Consider the following 19,967-nt stretch of genomic DNA (forward strand, 5'->3'; position numbering starts at 1 on the left):
TAACAAATATCAAGATTATTATTATTATTATATTGCCCCCAAACTGAAAGTCAACCCAAAAAGCAGCATGGTCTGGTGCTGAGAACCCGGGCCTGGGAGACAGAAGTACCTGTGTTTGTTCACATTAATTAATTAGTTCATTCATTCTTATTTATTGAGCGCTTACTGTGTGCAAAGCACTGTACTAAATGCTTGGCACATAGAAAGAGCTTAACAAATATGAAGATTATTATTATTATTATATTGCCCCCAAACTGAAAGTCAACCCAAAAAGCAGCGTGGTCTAGTGGTGAGAACCCGGGCCTGGGAGACAGAAGTACCTGTGTTTATTCACATTAATTAATTAGTTAATTCATTCTTATTTATTGAGCGCTTACTGTGTGCAAACCACTGTATTAAATTCTTGGGAGAGTATAGTGCCACAATAAATGGACATATTCCCTTCCCACAGCGAGCTCACAGCCTAGAGAGGTTCTCATCCTGGTTCCTCCACCTGTCTGCTGTGTGACCTTGGGCAAGTCGCTTGACTTCTCTGGGCCTTGTTTCCTTCATCTGCAAGATGGGGAATAAGCCTGGGAGTGCCATGTGAGACAGAGACTGTACTCCGACCGATTCGCTTGTACCTGCCCCAGTGTCTAGGACAGTGCCTGGCACGTAGTGGTGCTCAACAAATACCATAAAAATAAAAATAAAGAAAGGGTGAGGGGAATAATAATAATGATGGCATTTGTTAAGCGCTTACTATGTGCAGAGCACTGTTCTAAGCGATGGGGGGGATACAAGGTGATCAAGTTGCCCCACGTGGGGCTCACAATCAATCCCCATTTTACAGATGAGGTGACTGAGGCTCAGAGAAGTTAAGTGACTTGCCCAAGGTCACACAGCCGTCATGTGGTGGAGGCGGGATTCGAACCCATGACCTTTGACTCCAAAGCCCGGGCTCTTTTCACTGAGCCACGCTGCTTCTCCGGTGGCTGCTCTGAATTGGTTAAGCCTCCGGGTGTCCGATTTTCCTCACACACAAGCCAACTATGGGAACCACAATTATCGTCTTCACTGGGGGTCTGATCTTGGCTTAATCGATGATACTTATTGAGCGTTTGCTGTGGGCAGAGCCCTGGATGAAGCGCTTGGAAAGCCCAATAAGTGATTTATTTATTTTACTTGTACCTATCTATTCTATTTATTTTATTTTGTTAGTATGTTTGGTTTTGTTCTCTGTCTCCCCCTTTTAAACTGTGAGCCCACTGCTGGGTAGGGACTGTCTCCATATGTTGCCAATTTGTACTTCCCAAGCGCTTAGTACAGTGCTCTGCACATAGTAAGCACTCAATAAATACGATTGATGATGATGATGATGATGACCCCCTTCAAAGCCTAAATGAAGGCCCACCTCCTCCAAGAGGCCTTCCCTAATTGCACCCTCCTTTCCTTTCCTCCCACTCCCTTAGCAGCGTGGCTCAGTGGAAAGAGCCCGGGCTTTGGAGTCAGAGGTCATGGGTTCAAATCCAGGCTCCGCCACTTATCAGCTGTGTGACTTTGGGCAAGTCACTTCACTTCTCTGGGCCTCAGTGACCTCATCTGTAAAATGGGGATGAAGACTGTGAGCCCCCCCTAGGACAACCTGATCACCTTGTTAACCTCCCCAGCGCTTAGAACAGTGCTTTGCACATAGTAAATGCTTAATAAATGCTATCATTATTATTATTATTATTATTATTATTATTATTATTATTATTATTATTATTATTATTCTGCAGTGCCCTGATTCACTCCCTTTATTCATCCCCCTTTTCCCAACTTGTACTTCCCAAGCGCTTAGTACAGTGCTCTCCACACAGTAAGCGCTCAATAAATACGATTGATTGATTTTCCCCACACCACTTATGTCTATATCTGTCATTTTATTTATTTTTACTAATGCCTGTCTCTCCACCTGGACTGTAAGCTCATTGAGGGCAGGGAATGTGTCTGTTTATTGTTAATTATGGTACTTGTTAAGTGCTTACTATATAATAATAGCAGTATTTGTGAAGTGTTTACTATGTGCCACGCACTGTTCTAAAGCGCTGAGGTAATATATAAGGTATATATATATATATAAGGTATATATAAGGTAATATAACAATAATAATAATAATGATGGCATTTATTAAGCGCTTAGTATGTGCCACGCACTGTTCTAAAGCGCTGAGGTAGATATCAGGTAATATAATAATAATAATGGCATTTATTAAGCGCTTACTATGTGCAAAGCACTGTTCTAAGCACTGGGGAGGTTACAAGGTGATCAGGTTGTCCCTCGGGGGGCTCACAGTCTTCATCCCCCCTCGTCCCCCTCTCCATCCCCCCCATCTTACCTCCTTCCCTTCCCCACAGCACCTGTATATATGTATATATGTTTGTACATATTTATTACTCTATTTATTTTACTTGCACATATCTATTCTATTTATTTTATTTTGTTAGTATGCTTGGTTTTGTTCTCCGTCTCCCCCTTTTAGACTGTGAGCCCACTGTTGGGTAGGGACTGTCTCTAGATGTTGCCAACTTGGACTTCCCAAGCGCTTAGTACAGTGCTCTGCACACAGTAAGCGCTCAATAAATACAATTGATTGATTGATTGATCCGCATTTACCAGATGAGGTAACTGAGACACAGAGAAGTGAAGTGACCTGCCCGAAGTCACACAGCTGATAAGCGGTGGAGCCGGGATTCGAACCCATGACCTCTGACTCCCAAGCCTGGGCTCTGTCCACTAAGCCACGCTGATTCTCTCTTCTAAGCGCTGAGGTAGATACACGTTAGTCAGATTAGACACAATCCCCGTCCCACACAGTGCTCATCCTCAATCGTATTTATTGAGCGCTTACTATGTGCAGAGCATGCTCACATCCTTAATCAGTGCTTGGCACATAGTAAGCAACGTGGCACAGTGGAAAGAGCCCGGGCTTTGGAGTCAGAGGTCATGGGTTCGAATCCCGACTCCGCCACATGTCTGCTGTGTGACCTTGGGCAAGTCACTTAACTTCTCTGAGCCTCAGTTCCCTCAGCTGGAAAATGGGGATGAAGACTATGAGCCCCACGGGGGACAACCTGATCACTTTGTAGCCCCCCCCCACTCCAGTGCTTAGAACAGTGCTTCACACATAGTAAGCGCTTAACAAATACCAATATTATTATTATTAACAAATACCATTATTTTAATTGTTATTATTATTATTATTAATAATACTCAATTTACAGAGGAGGTAACTGAGGCCCACAGAAGTGAAGCGACTTCAAACCCCGGCTCCGCCAATTGTCAGCTGTGTGACTTTGGGCAAGTCACTTGTCTGTGCCTCAGTTACCTCATCTGTAAAATGGGGATAAAGACCGTGAGCCCCACGTGGGACAACCCGGTCACCTTGGAACCTCCTCAGCGCTTAGAACAGTGCCTTGCACACAGTAAGCGCTTAATAAATGCCATCATTAAGTGACCTACCCAAGGTCACACAGCAGACATGTGGCAGAGTTGGGATTAGAACCCACGACCTCCCGTCTCCACTAAGCCACACTGCTTCTCAAAGAATAATTTTTAATAATAATGATATAACAGTGATAATATTGGCATATTGTCCTCTCCCAAGCGCTTACTTCAGTGCTCTGCACACAGTTTCGTCTTATGCCGTTGAGTCGTCTTCGACCTGTAGCGACGCCAAGGACACATCTCTCCCAGAACGCCGCGCTCTCCGTCTGCAGTCGTTCCGGCAGCGGATCCAGAGAGTTTTCTTGGGAAAAATCGGGAAGTGATTGACAGGCGCCTCCTTCCGCGCGGTCAACAGGAGTCTCGGCCCTGGAATCCGTCCCGGGCCGCTGCTGCCCGGCACGGGGGAGTTTTGGCTTGACGCTTAGAGAAGCAGCGTGGCTCAGTGGAAAGAGCTCGGGCTTTGGAGTCAGAGGTCGCGGGTTCGAATCCCCGCTCCTCCACGTGTCTGCTGTGTGACCTTGGGCAAGTCCCTTCACTTCTCCGCGCCTCAGTTCCCTCATCTGGAAAATGGGGATGAAGACTGTGAGCCCCACGTGGGACAACCTGATCACCTTGCATGATGATGATGATGATGATGATGGCATTTGTTAAGCGCTTACTATGTGCAAAGCACTGTTTTAAGCTCCGGGGAGGATACAAGGTGATCAGATTGCCCCCTGTGGGGCTCACAGTCTTAATCCCCATTTTACAGACGTGGTCACTGAGGCACAGAGAAGCTAAGTGACTTGCCCATGGTCACACAGCTGACAATTGGTGGAGGCGGGATTTGAACCCATGACCTCTGACTCCAAAGCCCGGGCTCTTTCCACTGAGCCACGCTGCTTCCCTCATCCCCCCCAAGCGCTTAGAACAGTGCTTTGCACATAGTAAGCGCTTAACAAATGCCATTATTGTTATTGTTATTATTGTTGTTATTATTATTATTATTATTATTATTATTATTATTATTATTGTTATTATTAGCCACTGGGCAAACTAGGAATGGAATGGACAGGCCTCAGCTTCACTCTCCCTCCTGTAGCCGAGACAGCTAGAGGACTGGAAATTCTCCAGTTTCCACCCTGAGAGGGGCTGCGGGCAGTAAGTGTTCAATAAATACGACTGACCAATTTACTGACGATACACTAGAGTAAATGCCATCCTTGCCCTGTAAAATGGGGATTGAGACCGTGAGCCCCCCCGGGGGACAACCTGATCACTTTGTAACCTCCCCAGCGCTTAGAACAGTGCTTTGCACATAGTAAGCACTTAATAAATACGATTGATTGATTGATTGATTGATTGATTAATAAATGCTTATTTATTAAGCATCATATTTCCGAGAAGCAGCATGGCTCAGAGGAAAGAGCCCGGGCTTTGGAGTCAGAGGTCAGGGGTTCAAAACCCGGCTCCACCAACTGTCGGCTGTGTGACTTTGGGCAAGTCACTTCACTTCTCCGGGCCTCAGTTCCCTCTTCTGGAAAATGGGGATTAAGCCTGTGAGCCCCACAGGGGACAACCTGATCACTTTGTAGCCCCCCCCCCCCCCAGCGCTTAGAACAGTGCTTAACAAAGGCCAACATTATTATTATTATTAACAAATACCATTATTATAACTGTTATTATTATTATTATGAATCCTCAATTTACAGAGGAGGTAACTGAGGCCCACAGAAGTGAAGTGACTTACCCAAGGTCACACAGCAGACATGTGGCAGAGTTGGGATTAGAACCTACGACCTCCTGTCTCCACTAAGCCACACTGCTTCTCAATAATAATTTTCAATAATAATGATATAACAATGATAATATTGGTATATTCGTAAGCGCTTAATAAATACCATAATAATAATAATAGTAATAATAATAATAATAATAATAAGGAGTTTACAGTCTAAGGGAGATGCTTGCAGTCTAAGAATGAAGTCTCCCCCTCCCCATCCCCCCCGCCTTACCTCCTTCCCCTCCCCACAGCACCTGTATATATGTATATATGTTTGTACGGATTTATTACTCTTTTTATTTATTTATTTCATTTGTACATATTTATTCTATTTATTTTATTTTTTGTTAATATGTTTTGTTTTGTTGTCCGTCTCCCCCTTCTAGACTGTGAGCCCGCTGTTGGGTAGGGACCGTCTCTATATGTTGCCAACTTGGACTTCCCAAGCGCTTAGTCCAGTGCTCTGCACACAGTAAGCGCTCAATAAATGCCATTAAATAAATAATAAATAAATGAATAATAAATGCCATTAAAAACGGCATTTTTAATAATGAATAATAAATAATAAATGTCATTAATAAATGCCATTAAAAATAAAAAAATAAATACGATTGGATGAATGAATGAATGAATGGATGCATGCATGAATGAATGAATGAATGAATGAATGAATGAATGAAAGTTTCCTCACGAGGCAGGGCACAAATTCCCAACGCGCGAATCTGGTTTGGATTTTTCTTCGAAATAGAAGAGGAGAGGCAGTGTTGCCAGTGGAAAGAGCCTGGGCCTGGAAATCAGGAAGCAGGGATTCTAATCTGGATTTGGCTCTTAATCAATGATAAGTGGATTCAATCAATCAATTTATTTAGTGCTTACTCTGTGCGGAACACTGTGCTAAGCTCTTGGGAGAATATAATACAACCCAGGTATTAAACACATTCCCTGCCCAACAGGAGCTTTGAGTCTAGAGGATAAGGTCCATTTTTCCCATCTGCTACTGATCCATCAAAGTATTTTCATTCATTCGTTCATTCATTCATTCAATCACATTTATTGAGCGCTTACTGTGTGCAGAGTACTGCACTAAGCGCTTTTCAGCTCCTACTGTGTGCAGAACACGGTAGCAGCGTGGCTCAATGGAAAGAGCCTGGGCTTGGGAGTCAGAGGTCATGGGTTCAAATTCTGGCTCTGCCGATGGTCAGCTGTGTGACTTTGGGCAAGTCACTTAACTTCTCTGGGCCTCAGTTACCTCATCTGTAAAATGGGGATGAAGACTGTGTGCCCCACGTGGGACAAGCCTATTTTGGATGAAACATTGACATTCACCTTTCTACATGTTTTGTTTTGTTGTCTGTCTCCCCCTTCTAGACTGTGAGCCCATTGCTGGGTAGGGACCGTCTCTATACATTGCCGACTTGTACTTCCCAAGCGCTTAGTACAGTGCTCTGCACACAGTAAGTGCTAAATAAATACGATTGAATGAGTGAATGGATGACAATCTGATCACCTTGTATCCTCCCCAGCGCTTAGAACAGTGCTTTGCACACAGTAAGAGCTTAACAGATGACATTAGTATCATTATTATTATTAGTAAGCTTTTGGAAAAGTACAACAGAGTTGGTAGACACAATCCTCGCACTCAACACCCTCAAAAAGGATACAATTTAGCAGAGAAGCAGTGTGGCTTGTTTCTTCTTATTTATTGAGCGCTTACTGTGTGCTGTACTAAGTGCTTGGGAAGATACAATACAGCAATAGAGACAAACCTTGCCCACAGTGGGTTTATTGGAGAGAAGCAGCGTGGCTCAGTGGAAAGAGCCTGGGCTTTGGAGTCAGAGGTCACGGGTTCGAATCCCAACTCCGCCACATGTCTGCTGTGTGACATTGGGCAAGTCACTTAGCTTCTCTGAGCCTCAGTTACCCCATCTGTAAAATAGGGATTAAGACTGTGAGCCCCACGTGGGACAACCTGATCACCTTGTATTCCCCCAGCGCTTAGAACAGGCACATAGTAAGTGCTTAACAAATGCCATCATTATTATTATTATAGAAAACGGCCTTAAGGTACGCAGAGCACTGTGCTAAGCACTTGGGAGAGTACAATATAATAAAGTCAGCAGACACGTTCCCTGCCCACAATGAGCTTCCTGTCTAGAGGGTGAGAAAGACATTAATAGAAATAAATAAATGACAGAGATGGACATAAGCGGTGTGGGGCTCAGGGTGGGTAGGTGAATAAAGTGATGGAGAAGCAGCGTGGCTCAGTGGAAAGAGCCCAGGCTTTGGAGTCAGAAGTCAGGGGTTCAAATCCCAGCTCCACCAACTGTCAGCTGCGTGACTTTGGGCAAGTAACTTCACTTCTCCGGGCCTCAGTTCCCTCATCTGGAAAATGGGGATTAAGACTGTGAGCCCCCCGTGGGACAACCTGATCACCTTGTAACCTCCCCAGCGCTTAGAATAGTGCTTTGCGCATAGTAGGCGCTTAATAAATGCCATCGTTATTATTGCTATCAATCAGGATGACGCAGAAGGGAGTGGGAGAAGAGGAAAGGAGGGTTCAGTCTGGGAAGGCCTCTTGGAGAAGATGGGCCGAAAATAAGGCTCGGAAGGCGGAGAGAGTGATTGTCTGTGGGATTTGAGGAGGGAGGGCATTCCATCCTCAAAAATCTCCAGTGGCTACCAATCGATCTGCGCATCAGGCAGAAACTCCTCACCCTGGGCTTCAAGGCTGTCCATCACCTCACCCCCTCCTACCTCACCTCCCTTCTCTCCTTCTACTGCCCAGCCCGCACCCTCCGCTCCTCCACTGCTAATCTCCTCACTGTACCTCGTTCTCGCCTGTCCCGCCATTGACCCCCGGCCCACGTCATCCCCCGGGCCTGGAATGCCCTGCTCCCTCTGCCCATCCGCCAAGCTAGCTCTCTTCCTCCCTTCAAGGCCCTGCTGAGAGCTCACCTCCTCCAGGAGGCCTTCCCAGACTGAGCCCCTTCCTTCCTCTCCCGTTCGTCCCCCTCTCCATCCCCCCCTTCTTACCTCCTTCCCTTCCCCACAGCACCTGTATATATGTATATATGTTTGTACCTATTTATTACTCTATTTATCTATTTATTTATTTTACTTGTACATATCTATCCTATTAATTTTATTTTGTTAGTATGTTTGGTTTTGTTCTCTGTCTCCCCCTTTTAGACTGTGAGCCCACTGTTGGGTAGGGACTGTCTCTATATGTTGCCAATTTGTACTTCCCAAGCACTTAGTACAGTGCTCTGCACAGAGTAAGTGCTCAATAAATACGATTGATGATGATGATTGATGATTCCAGGCCAGAGGCAGGATGGGGGCCAGGGGTTGGTGGTGAGACGGGAGAGATGGAGGCCCAGGGAGAAGGCTAGTGCCAGAGGAGCAGGATGTGTGGGCTGGGCTGGAGAAGGAGAGAAGGGAGGTGAGGTAGGAGGGGGTGAGGGGATGGATGACTTTAAAGCCAAAGGTGAGGAGATTCTGTTTAACGCGGAGGTGGGTGGGCAACTCCTAGGGGAAACCCTCTTAAAACCCCCGTGGTTATCTCCAGTGGGATTCTCATCTCTTCTTCTCAGCGTGGCTCAGTGGAAAGAGCCCAGGCTTGGGAAAGGCTTTCTTTCTCAGTCTCTTTTGCAGGCTCCTCCTCCCTCTCATCCTCTTACTGTGGGGGTTCCCCAAGGTTCAGTGCTTGGTCCCCTTCTGTTCTCAATCTACACTCACTCCCTTGGTGACCTCATTCGCTCCCACGGCTTCAACTATCATCTCTACGCTGATGACACCCAGATCTCCATCTCCGCCCCTGCTCTCTCCCCCTCCCTCCAGGCTCGCATCTCCTCCTGCCTTCAGGACATCTCCATCTGGATGTCCGCCCGCCACCTAAAGCTCAACATGTCGAAGACTGAGCTCCTTGTCTTCCCTCCCAAACCTTGTCCTCTCCCTGACTTTCCCATCTCTGTTGACGGCACTACCATCCTTCCCGTCTCACAAGCCCGCAACCTTGGTGTCATCCTCGACTCCGCTCTCTCATTCACCCCTCACATCCAAGCCGTCACCAAAACCTGCCGGTCTCAGCTCCGCAACATTGCCAAGATCCGCCCTTTCCTCTCCATCCAAACTGCTACCCTGCTCATTCAAGCTCTCATCCTATCCCTCCTGGACTACTGCATCAGCCTTCTCTCTGATCTCCCATCCTCGTGTCTCTCTCCAATTCAATCCATACTTCACGCTGCTGCCCGGATTATCTTTGTCCAGAAACGCTCTGGGCATGTCACTCCCCTCCTCAAAAATCTCCAGTGGCTACCGATCAATCTGCGCATCAGGCAGAAACTCCTCACCCTGGGCTTCCAGGCTGTCCATCCATCCCCTCGCCCCCTCCTACCTCACCTCCCTTCTCTCCTTCTACTGCCCAGCCCGCAACCTCCGCTCCTCCACCGCTAATCTCCTCACCGTACCTCGTTCTCGCCTGTCCCGCCGTCGACCCCCGGCCCACGTCCTCCCCCGGGCCTGGAATGCCCTCCCTCTGCCCCTCCGCCAAACTAGCTCTCTTCCTCCCTTCAAGGCCCTGCTGAGAGCCCACCTCCTCCAGGAGGCCTTCCCAGACTGAGCCCCTTCCCTCCTCTCCCCCTCGTCCCCCTCTCCATCCCCCCATCTTACCTCCTTCCCTTCCCCACAGCACCTGTATATATGTATATATGGTTGTACATATTTATTACTCTATTTATTTATTTATTTATTTATTTATTTTACTTGTACATTTCTATCCTATTTATTTTATTTTGTTGGTATGTTTGGTTCTGTTCTCTGTCTCCCCCTTTTAGACTGTGAGCCCACTGTTGGGTAGGGACTGTCTCTATGTGTTGCCAATTTGTACTTCCCAAGCGCTTAGTACAGTGCTCTGCACATAGTAAGCGCTCAATAAATACGATTGATTGATTGATTGATTGGGAGCCAGAGGTCATGGGTTCTAATCCCGGCTCCGCCACTTGTCTGCTGTGTGACTCTTGGCAAGTCACTTCTCTGGGCCTCAGTTACCTCATCTGTAAAATGGGGATTAAGACTGCGAGCTCCCCGTGGGACAACCTGATCAGCTTGTATCCCCCCAGCGCTTAGAAAAGTGCTTTGCACATAGTAAGCACTTAACAAATACCAGCACCGCTATTATTATTATTATTATTATTCTGTCCCCCAGCCTCTGTGACTGGGGGCTCAGGGTAACTTGGTCTTTAGAGAAACAGCGTGGCTTCATGGAAAGAGCCCGGGCTTGGACGTCAGAGGTCATGGGTTCTAATCCCGGCTCTGCCCCTTGTCAGCTGTGTGACTTTGGGCAAGTCACTTCGCTTCTCTGGGCCTCAGTTCTCTCATCTGTAAAATGGGGATGAAGACTGTGAGCCCCACGTGGGAGAACCTGATCACCTTGTACCTACGTCAGAGCTTAGAACAGTGCTTGGCACATAATAAGCGCTTACCAAATGTCGTCGTTTTTCTTCTTATTATTATTATTTCAGGACCCTGGAGTTGGCCAGCAGACCTGCTGATGACACTAGAACCCAGGCTGCCCAGCCGCCCAATTGTCCAACTCAACCCATTTTAAAAAGAAACCAACAAGCCACAAACGTGGGAATCTCCCGAGGAGAGATCAGGACGAGCAGGGGCCTGGAGACTGGGTAAGAAATTGGATTTAAAAAATCCCCCAGAAAATCTTCCTCCATCCTGGCTGCGAATTTCCTTGAATGATTTTGGGGCCCAAAACCCAAAATTACAAAATTTTTTGTAATTTTGGGGCCCAAAACCCAAAATTACAAAATTTTTTGTAATAAATTTTGCAAACACCCAGAAAGTGTAGTGGATAGAAGCCTGGGAATTGGGAGGTCATGGGTTCTAATCCTGCCTCTGCCATTTATCTAATAATACTAATATTCATTCATTCAATCGCATTTATTGAGCGCTTACTGTGTGCAGAGCACTGTACTAAGCACTTGGGAAGTACAAGTTGGCAACATATAGAGACAGTCCCTAGTGATAATGATAATAATAATAATGATGGCATTTGTTAAGCGCTTACTATATGCCAAACACTGTTCTAAGCGATGGGGTAGATACAGGGTAATCAGGTTGTCCCACGTGGGGCTCACACTTTTAATCCCCATTTAACAGATGAGGTAACTGAGGCACAGAGAAGTTATTTAACTTGCCCAAAGTCACCAAGCAGACAAGTGGCATAGCCAGGATTAGAACCCACATCCTCTGACTTCCATTTCCGCGATCTTTCCACTACACCGCCCAGCTGCTCTGCTGTGTGACCTTGGGGAAGTCATTTCATTGTTTGTACATATTTATTACTCTTGATTTATTTATTTATTTTACTTGTACATATCTATTCTATTGATTTTATTTTGTTAGTATGTTTGGTTTTGTTGTCTGTCTCCCCCTTTTAGACTGTGAGCCCACTGTTGGGTAGGGACTGTCTCTATATGTTGCCAACTTGTACTTCCCAAGCGCTTAGTCCAGTGCTCTGCACACAATAAGCGCTCAATAAATACGATTGATTGATTGATTTCACTGCGCCTCAGTTCCCTCATCTGTAAAATGGGGTTAAGACTGAGAGCCCCTTGGGAGGCAGGAACCGTGTTCAACCTGATTAGCTTTTATCTTCCCCAATGCTTAGTCTAGCGACTGTCACACAGTAAGTGCTGAACCAATACCAGAATTATTATTATTTCCAGTGGCTAGGAGTACCCACTGTTTTTAAAAATCTGACCCTCAGGCCTCAGAGAATAAAGAGTGAAGAACAGAGACGCCAACCGACTTTCACCCCATCAGGGTCAGGAAGAGACTAGCTGCCTGGCTGCTTTTTGTAAACACCTTTAATCCTTGAACTCTCCGTGAAGTGTGTTAGTGGAATTCGCTCTTTAATTCTTTGACGAAAAAGTCACGGTCCCTTGAAAATAGCTGGCATAGAAAGCAGAAATATCCAAAAAGTATAAACACCGGATTATACCCAATGCAACGCTACAAAGAAGCAAACGGGACACGAACGGTAACACAATAAAACTGTATTACATTTGTGCTTCAGATATTACAATACATAGTATGTACAATAGTCCAAAATAAACATCTCATGCGAGTGACACACCAAAGAAACCAAAACAAAGGGCAAGCAAAAAAATACAGCAATATGTACATTACCTTTTCGGGTTTTTTTTTCATAATAAACATTCAAGTCGGAACTGGATGGAACTGACTACATATTGACGCCTTTCGTCTCTCATTTTCTTTGACCATACGGCCTTCTAGAGCTATGCTATGTGGTGGTTACCAGGGTCAATTCCTATGTACATGTGGAGCGAAGAGAGATAAAAAGATGGAGAGTTTCGTCGTCCGGGTGTCTCCGGGATTCAACGCACTTGAGGCCCGTAGCCTTCTTTCATTAACCCTTCCTCATAGTCTGTCTGGCAAAGGATCATATTGTTCTTGAGGAAAAATTTGTCTCCCACGCAAAATCTGCAAATACAAAAGAAAAACAAGTCGAGGTGGCACTTGGACCTAGGGAGCGGAAGGCTTTTCGCAGCGGCTCAAGGTTTCGTCCGGAAGGTTTCTCGTTTCATCTTCAATCGTATTTATTGAGCGCATTTATTGTGTGCAGAGCTCTGTACTAAGCGCTTGGGAAGTACAGGTTGGCAACGTATAGAGACAGTCCCTACCCAACAGCAGGCTCACAGTCTAAAAGGGGGAGACAGAGAACAAAACCAAACATACTAACAAAATAAAATAAATAGAATAGATATGTACAAGTAAAATAAATAAATAAATAAATAGAGTAACAAATATGTACAAACATATATGCATATATACAGGTGCAGTGGGGAAGGGAAGGAGGTAAGATGGGGGGGATGGAGAGGGGGACAATCAATCGATCAAGTGTTCGATCATATTTACTGAGCGCCTACTGTGTGCGGAGCACTGTACAAAGCGCTTTCCACCTCAGAATCCTGCCGGAATGGAGAAAATCTGTATCTGATACCTCCTCTTCATCTGTCTTCCAAGGCGGCCAGTGAGCGGTATCTAAGCGGTATCTACTCTGTTCTAAGCGGTTCTAATCCCACCTCTGCCGCTTGTCAGCTGTGTGACTTTGGGCAAGTCACTCAACCTCTCTGTGCCTCAGTTTTCTCATCTGTAAAATGGGGATGAAGACTGTGAGCCCCACGTGGTACAACCTGATCACCTTATTTCTACCCCAGTGCTTAGAACAGCGCTTCACACATAGTAAGCACTTACCAAATGACATTATTATTATTATTGTATTTATTGAGCACTTATTCTTTGTAAAGCACTGTAATGAGCGCCTGAGGGAATACAACACAAAAATATAACAGACACATTCCCCACCTACAACGAGCTTACAGTCTAGAGTGGGAGACAGACATTATCATAAGTATTATGGGGCCCAGAGCGCTTTTACTAAGCCTAAAAACTCTAAAATCAGGTGAGTGAATAAAAAACAATGCATTTCTTAAACTTTAAAAAAACCCCAACAGCCATGAGAAATGAAAGACATTTTTAATTCCTGAAATGAAGACTTTGAGGTGAAGAAGAAATAAATCAGCAGGCTTCAGAGTTCCCTGTAAGTACACATGTCTTTCTTTTTGGCCCCAAGTATAAAAGCAGGTGAAAAAGTGTGGCATTGTGGAAAAAGCACACAACTGGGAGTCAGAGGACCTGGGTTCTAATCCGAGGTTATTCCACGTACCTGCCTTGTGACCTTGGGTGAGTCACTTGGCTTCTCAGTGCCTCAATTCCTTTATCTATCAAATGAGGATTCAATACCTGTTCTCCTTTCTACTTACTCTTGTGAGCCCCATGTAGGATTTGATTAGTACAGTGCTTGGCATATAGTAAGCTCTTAATAAATACCATTATTATCATTATTCTGTCTCGGGAACACTTCTAATTAAACCAGCTAGAGGAGCCTCAATGATCGCTTTTGCATGGAGGAGAGAAATATGACAAAGGGAAACAGTGCCAGCGTTTAGAACAGTGCTTGGCACCTAGTAAGCGCTTAACAAATACCATCATTATTATTACATCTACCTCAGTTATTAGTACAGTGCTTGGCACATAGTAAGACCTTAACAAATATTATTATTCTGTCCCAGAATATTTCCAATTAAACCAGCTAGAGGGGCCTCAATTATCGCCTTTGCAAGGAGGAGATAAATATAAGAAAGGGAGAGTCACACGGCTAATTAGGCTTGTTATTTTTACCAAGTCCGCTTTAATGTGGATTGGATTACCACATCCTTCTGGGGGTTAATTTCCAAACAGTGATAGTAGGGGCAAAATCAGGGTCAGAAGCAAACGCTTGTATCGTTTACGGAAGATTTCACCATTGAGTAGCTGTAGGGAAATCTGTGTGAGGTTTTTAACTGTTACAACTTAAATCTCAAACACCAAAGTGGACCGTTGGCTTAGGAAAACTCCAAGTAATTATACAAACTCACCCACTGACTTATGATTGCCTTCTCTCTTTATCAAGGGGTCAATTTCTAATGATGTCCAAAACCGCCTTTTGGGGGACCGTCACGTAGATTAAACTGTGCCTTGGAAAACCTCTTTTTTATGTTTTGTGAAGTTGGAGATCTCACTGAAGAGCAGTAGGGCTGATTTACATTTCCAAAGGTTGGAATGCAAGAGAGTGATCCCATTTATTTTCCAGTTGGGTAGCTTTGGAAATTTATCCTTATGCTAACTAAGTAGATAGTGGGGAAAATAGTGTAATAAAAAAAGTGGATTGAATAGAATTAGCTTCTCTCTTCAAGGAAAATTGGTCTGTTTATTTGTGGATTTTTTTTTCTCTTCCAGATTACTCCTGGCTGCTGCTGTTTTGAAAATGTCCATAGTGCAATGAACCTGAAATCCTGAAGTTCGTTTCAATCCAGCAGAATTTGAAAGCTTTCTCTCTCTCCTCTCTCTTTCCTCTCTCTCCATACAGAAACATCCACTCCTCTATGTTTATCATTCATACATTTAATCGTATTTATATACTTATAGTACTTGTTAAGTGCTCACTATGTGACAAGCACAGTTCTAAGCGCTGCGGTAGATACGAGTTAATCATTTCAGACACAGTCCCTATCCCATTTTATCTCCATTTTAGAACTGAGGGAACTGAAGCGCAGATATACATCTAATAATGATAATTAATAATTACGGTATTTTGGTAAGCGCTTACTCTGTGCCGGGCACTGTTCTAAGTGTTGGGTTGGATACAAGCAAATCAGGTTGGACACAGCCTCAAACCCCATTTTACAGATGAGGCCCAGAGAAGTGAAGTGACTTGCCTAAGGTCACACAGCTGACAAGCAGCGGAGCTGGGATTACAACCCATGAGCTTCAGTAATAATAATAATAATAATAATAATAATAATAATAATAATAATAATAATAATAATAATAATAATAATAATGGTATTTGTTAAGAGCTATATGCAAAGCACTGTTCTAAGCGCTGGGGGGATACAAGGTGATCAGGTTGTCCCACGTGGGGCTCACAGTCTTCATCTCCATTTTATAGATGAGGGAACTGAGGCACAGAGAAGTAAGGTAGCTTGCCCAAAGTCACACAGCTGACAATTGGTGGAGCCGGGATTTGAACCCATGACCTCTGACTCCCAAATCCATGCTCTTTCCACTGAGCCATGCTGCTTCTCATACAATTGATCCGGCAGTCCACATTTGAGGAAGAAACCCCGCCTGGAAAATTCATCTAAGGGTGAGTGTGTGGCTGAAAAGGATAATTTGAGAAATTACACAATCGCATGACACTGATCACACAAAAAAGTTGTCACTTGCTGCGTTGTCAGGAAGCTTTCTGAAGTTTTCAGTCCCGGGGAAAGATTTCAGAAGACTTTTAAGGGTGGGGTTGAATGGAACTGGTTTTGATGTTCATGACCAAAAGTGATTTTTTGTTGTGGTGTTTGTTAAGCTCTTCCTGTGTGCCAGGCACTGTACCAAACACTTGGGTAGAAACAAGTTAATAATAATAATTAATAATAGTTGTGGTATTTGTTAGGTGCTTACTATGTACCAGGTACTGTAATAAGCACTGGGGTGGATACAAGCAAATTGGGTTGGATGTAGTCCCTGTCCCTTGTGGGACTCACAGACTCAGTCCCCATTTTACAGATAATAAATAATTCATTCATTCAATCATATTTATTGAGCACTTATTGTGTGCAGAGCCCTGTACTAAGCACTTGGGAAGTACAAGTTGGCAACATATAGAGACGGTCCTTACCCAACAATGGGCACAGTCTAGAAGGGGGAGACAGACAACAAAACAAAATATGTAGACAGGTGTCAAAGTCATCAGAACAAATAGAGTTAAAGTAGAATTAAATAATAAATAATCATCATCATCATCAATCGTATTTATTGAGTGCTTACTATGTGCAGAGAACTGTACTAAGCGCTTGGGAAGTACAAATTATAATAATTTGTACTTATATGTACTTAAAAATAATGATGGCATTTGTTAAGCGCTTACTATGTACAAAGCACTGTTCTAAGCGCTGGAGGGATACAAGGTGATCATGTTGTCCCACGCGGGGCTCACAGTCTTAATCCCCATTTTACAGATGAGGGAACTGAGGCTCAGAGAAGTTCAGTGACTTGCCCAAGGTCACACAACAGACATGCAGGGGAGCCGGAATTAGAACCCGTGACCTCTGACTCGCAAGCCCATGCTTTTTCCACTGAACCACGCTGCTTCTCAGATGAGATAACTGAGGCACAGAGAAGTGAAGTGACTTGCCCAAGGCCACACAGCAGACAAGTGGCAGAGGTGGGATTTGAACCCATGGCCTCTAACTCCCAATCCCGGACTCTAGCCACTATCCCCTGCTGTCTCCCATGCTGCTTCCAAGCTGATCAGGTCGGACACAGTCCCTGGCCCATGCAGGGCTCACATTCTTAATCCCCATTTTACAAATGAGGGAACCGAGGCACAGAGAAGTTAAATGACCTGTCCGAAGTCACACGGCAGGATTAGAACCCAGGTCCTCTGACTTCCTCTGAACCAGCGTGGCTCAGTGGAAAGAGTACGGGCTTTGGAGTCAGAGGTCACGGGTTCAAAATCCGGCTCTGCCAACTGTCAGTTGTGTGACTTTGGGTAAGTCACTTAACTTCTCTGTGCCTCAGTTACCTCATCTGGAAAATGGGGATGAAGACTGTGAGTCCCCCGTGGGACAACCTGATCATCTTGTAACCTCCACAGCACTTAGAACAGTGCTTTGCACATAGTATGTGATGCCAATTTGTACTTCCCAAGCGCTTAGTACAGTGCTCTGCACATAGTAAGCGCTCAATAAATACGATTGATTGATTGATTGATTGATAGTAAGCACTTAATAAATGCGATTATTTTTATTATTATTATTATTATTATTTCCACACCCGGGCTCCTTCCACTAGATCATGCTGCTAAATGTTTATGAGGACGTTACCCTGGAAAAACTCTAGACTCTAAATTCATTCATTCATTCATTCAATTATATTTATTAAGCGCTTACTGTGTGCAGAGCGCTGTACTAAGCGATTGGGAAGTACGAGTCGGCAACATATAGAGACGGTCCCTACCCAACAACGGGCTCACAATTCCTCTAGATTATAAACTCCTTGTGGGCAAGGAACCTCTCTACCAACTCTGTTATACTGTACCCTCCCAAGTGCTTAGTGCAGCGCTCTACACACAGTAGGTGCTCAATAAATATGAATGAATTGAATGAAGAAATACTCCCGATTGATTGAATGATTGACTTGGTATGAGAGGTGAATCTTCCACTGTTGTCTAGCTTTTGCCTGAGATTTTCTACCCAAATTCATCTCCTCTGATAATAATAATGATGATGATGGCATTTGTTAAGCGCTTACTATGTGCAGAGCACTGTTCTAAGCGCCGGATCCAAAGGCAGAGTCTCCAGAATGGGAAGAGGTGGGCCGGGGGGGAAAGTTGGGGTTAGGAGGGGAGTAGGAATGTCTATGTTATTTATTTTACTTGTACATATTTACTATTCTATTTATTCTGTTAATGATGTGCTTGTAGATTTAATTATATTTGTTCTGATGACCCTGACACCTGTCTACATATTTTCTTTTGTTGTCTGTCTCCCGCTTCTAGACTGTGAGCCGGTTGTTGGGTAGGGATCGTCTCTGTATGTTGCCAACTTGTACTTCCCAAGCGCTTAGTACAGTGCTCTGCACACAATAAGCGCTCAATAAATACGATTGAATGAATGAATGAATAGCATCAATATAAATAAATAAAATTATATATATATACACATCATTCATGTAAATAAATAGAATTGTAAATATGTACATATATTCGGTCATTCATTTATTCATTCATTCAGTCGCATTTATTGAGTGCTTTCTGTGTGCAGGCACTGTACTAAGTGCTTGGAAAGTACAATTCAGCAACAAATCAATCAATCAATCAATCAATCGTATTTATTGAGCGCTTACTTTGTGCAGAGCACTGTACTAAGTGCTTGGGAAGTACAAGTTGGCAACATATAGAGACAGTCCCTACCCAACAGTGGGCTCACAGTCTATAAGGGGGGAAGACAGGCATCAAAACAAGTAAACAGGCATCCCCCTTCTAGACTCTGAGCCTTTTTTTTTTCGCATTTATTAAGCACTTACTATGTGCAGAGCACTGTTCTAAGCGCTGGGGGGTATACAAGGTGATCAAGTTGTCCCACCTGGGGCTCACAGTCTTTATCCCCATTTTACAGATGAGGTAACTGAGGCCCAGAGAAGTCAAGTGACTTGCCCAAGGTCACACAGCAGACACGTGGCGGAGCCGGGATTCGAACCCATGCTCTCTGACTCCAAAGCCCGGGCTCTTTCCACTGAGCCACGCTGTTTCTCTGCCTGAGCCTGTTTGATAGGGACCGTCTCTATATGTTGCCAACTTGTACTTCCCAAGTGCTTAGTACAGTGCTCTGCACACAGGAAGCACTCAATAAATACGATTGAATGAATGAATGAATAGTATCAATATAAATAAATAGAATTATATATATATATATATCAATTGTATTCATTGAGCGCTTACTGTGTGCAGAGCACTGTACTAAGCGCTTGGGAAGTACTAGTTGGCAACATATAGAGACATTCCCTACCCAACAGTGGGCTCACAGTCTAAAAGACATACACATCATTTATATAAATAAATAGAATTGTAAATATGTACATATATTCACAAGTGCTGCGGTGGGGGGAAGGGGTGTAGAGCATTGGGAGCGAGTCGGGGTGATGGGGAGGGGAGGGGGAGCTGAGGAAAAGGGGGGAGGTTAGTCTGGGAAGGCCTCCTGGAGGAGGTAAGACTTCAGTAGGGCTTTGAAGGGGGAAAGTGTGATTGTCTCCCCCTTCTAGACTGTGAGCCCACTGTTGGGTAGAGAACGTCTCTATATGTTGCCAACTTGTACTTCCCAAGCGCTTAGTACAGTGCTGTGCACACAGTAAGCGCTCAATAAATACGATTGATTGATTGATTGATTGTCTCACAGATTTGAGGAGGGAGGGCCTTCCAGGCCAGAGGCGGGACGTGGGCCAGGGGTGGATGGCGGGACAGGCGAGAACGAGGCCCAGGGAGGGGGTTAGCACTGTGTGTGATGATGATGATGATGATGATGGCATTTATTAAGCGCTTACTAT

The 19,967-nt window shown here is 44.6% G+C and overlaps 1 protein-coding gene across 8 annotated transcripts in view; it reads right to left on the bottom strand.

Annotated features, from left to right (window-relative positions):
- Window positions 1–12,286: 12,286 nt before the first annotated feature.
- LMO3 (LIM domain only 3) overlaps window positions 12,287–19,967 on the bottom strand; it is a 116,347-nt gene continuing 108,666 nt past the window's right edge. For all 8 annotated transcript variants that reach the window (XM_038770757.1, XM_038770766.1, XM_038770802.1 and 5 more), the window contains one exon: window positions 12,287–12,749. In XM_038770757.1, coding sequence (XP_038626685.1) covers window positions 12,644–12,749 — 106 coding nt within the window. In that variant the 3' untranslated portion in view covers window positions 12,287–12,643. The remainder of the gene's footprint in view (window positions 12,750–19,967) is intronic.

This window comes from Tachyglossus aculeatus, chromosome 2 (assembly GCF_015852505.1).
Source record: "Tachyglossus aculeatus isolate mTacAcu1 chromosome 2, mTacAcu1.pri, whole genome shotgun sequence".
NCBI lineage: Eukaryota > Metazoa > Chordata > Mammalia > Monotremata > Tachyglossidae > Tachyglossus > Tachyglossus aculeatus.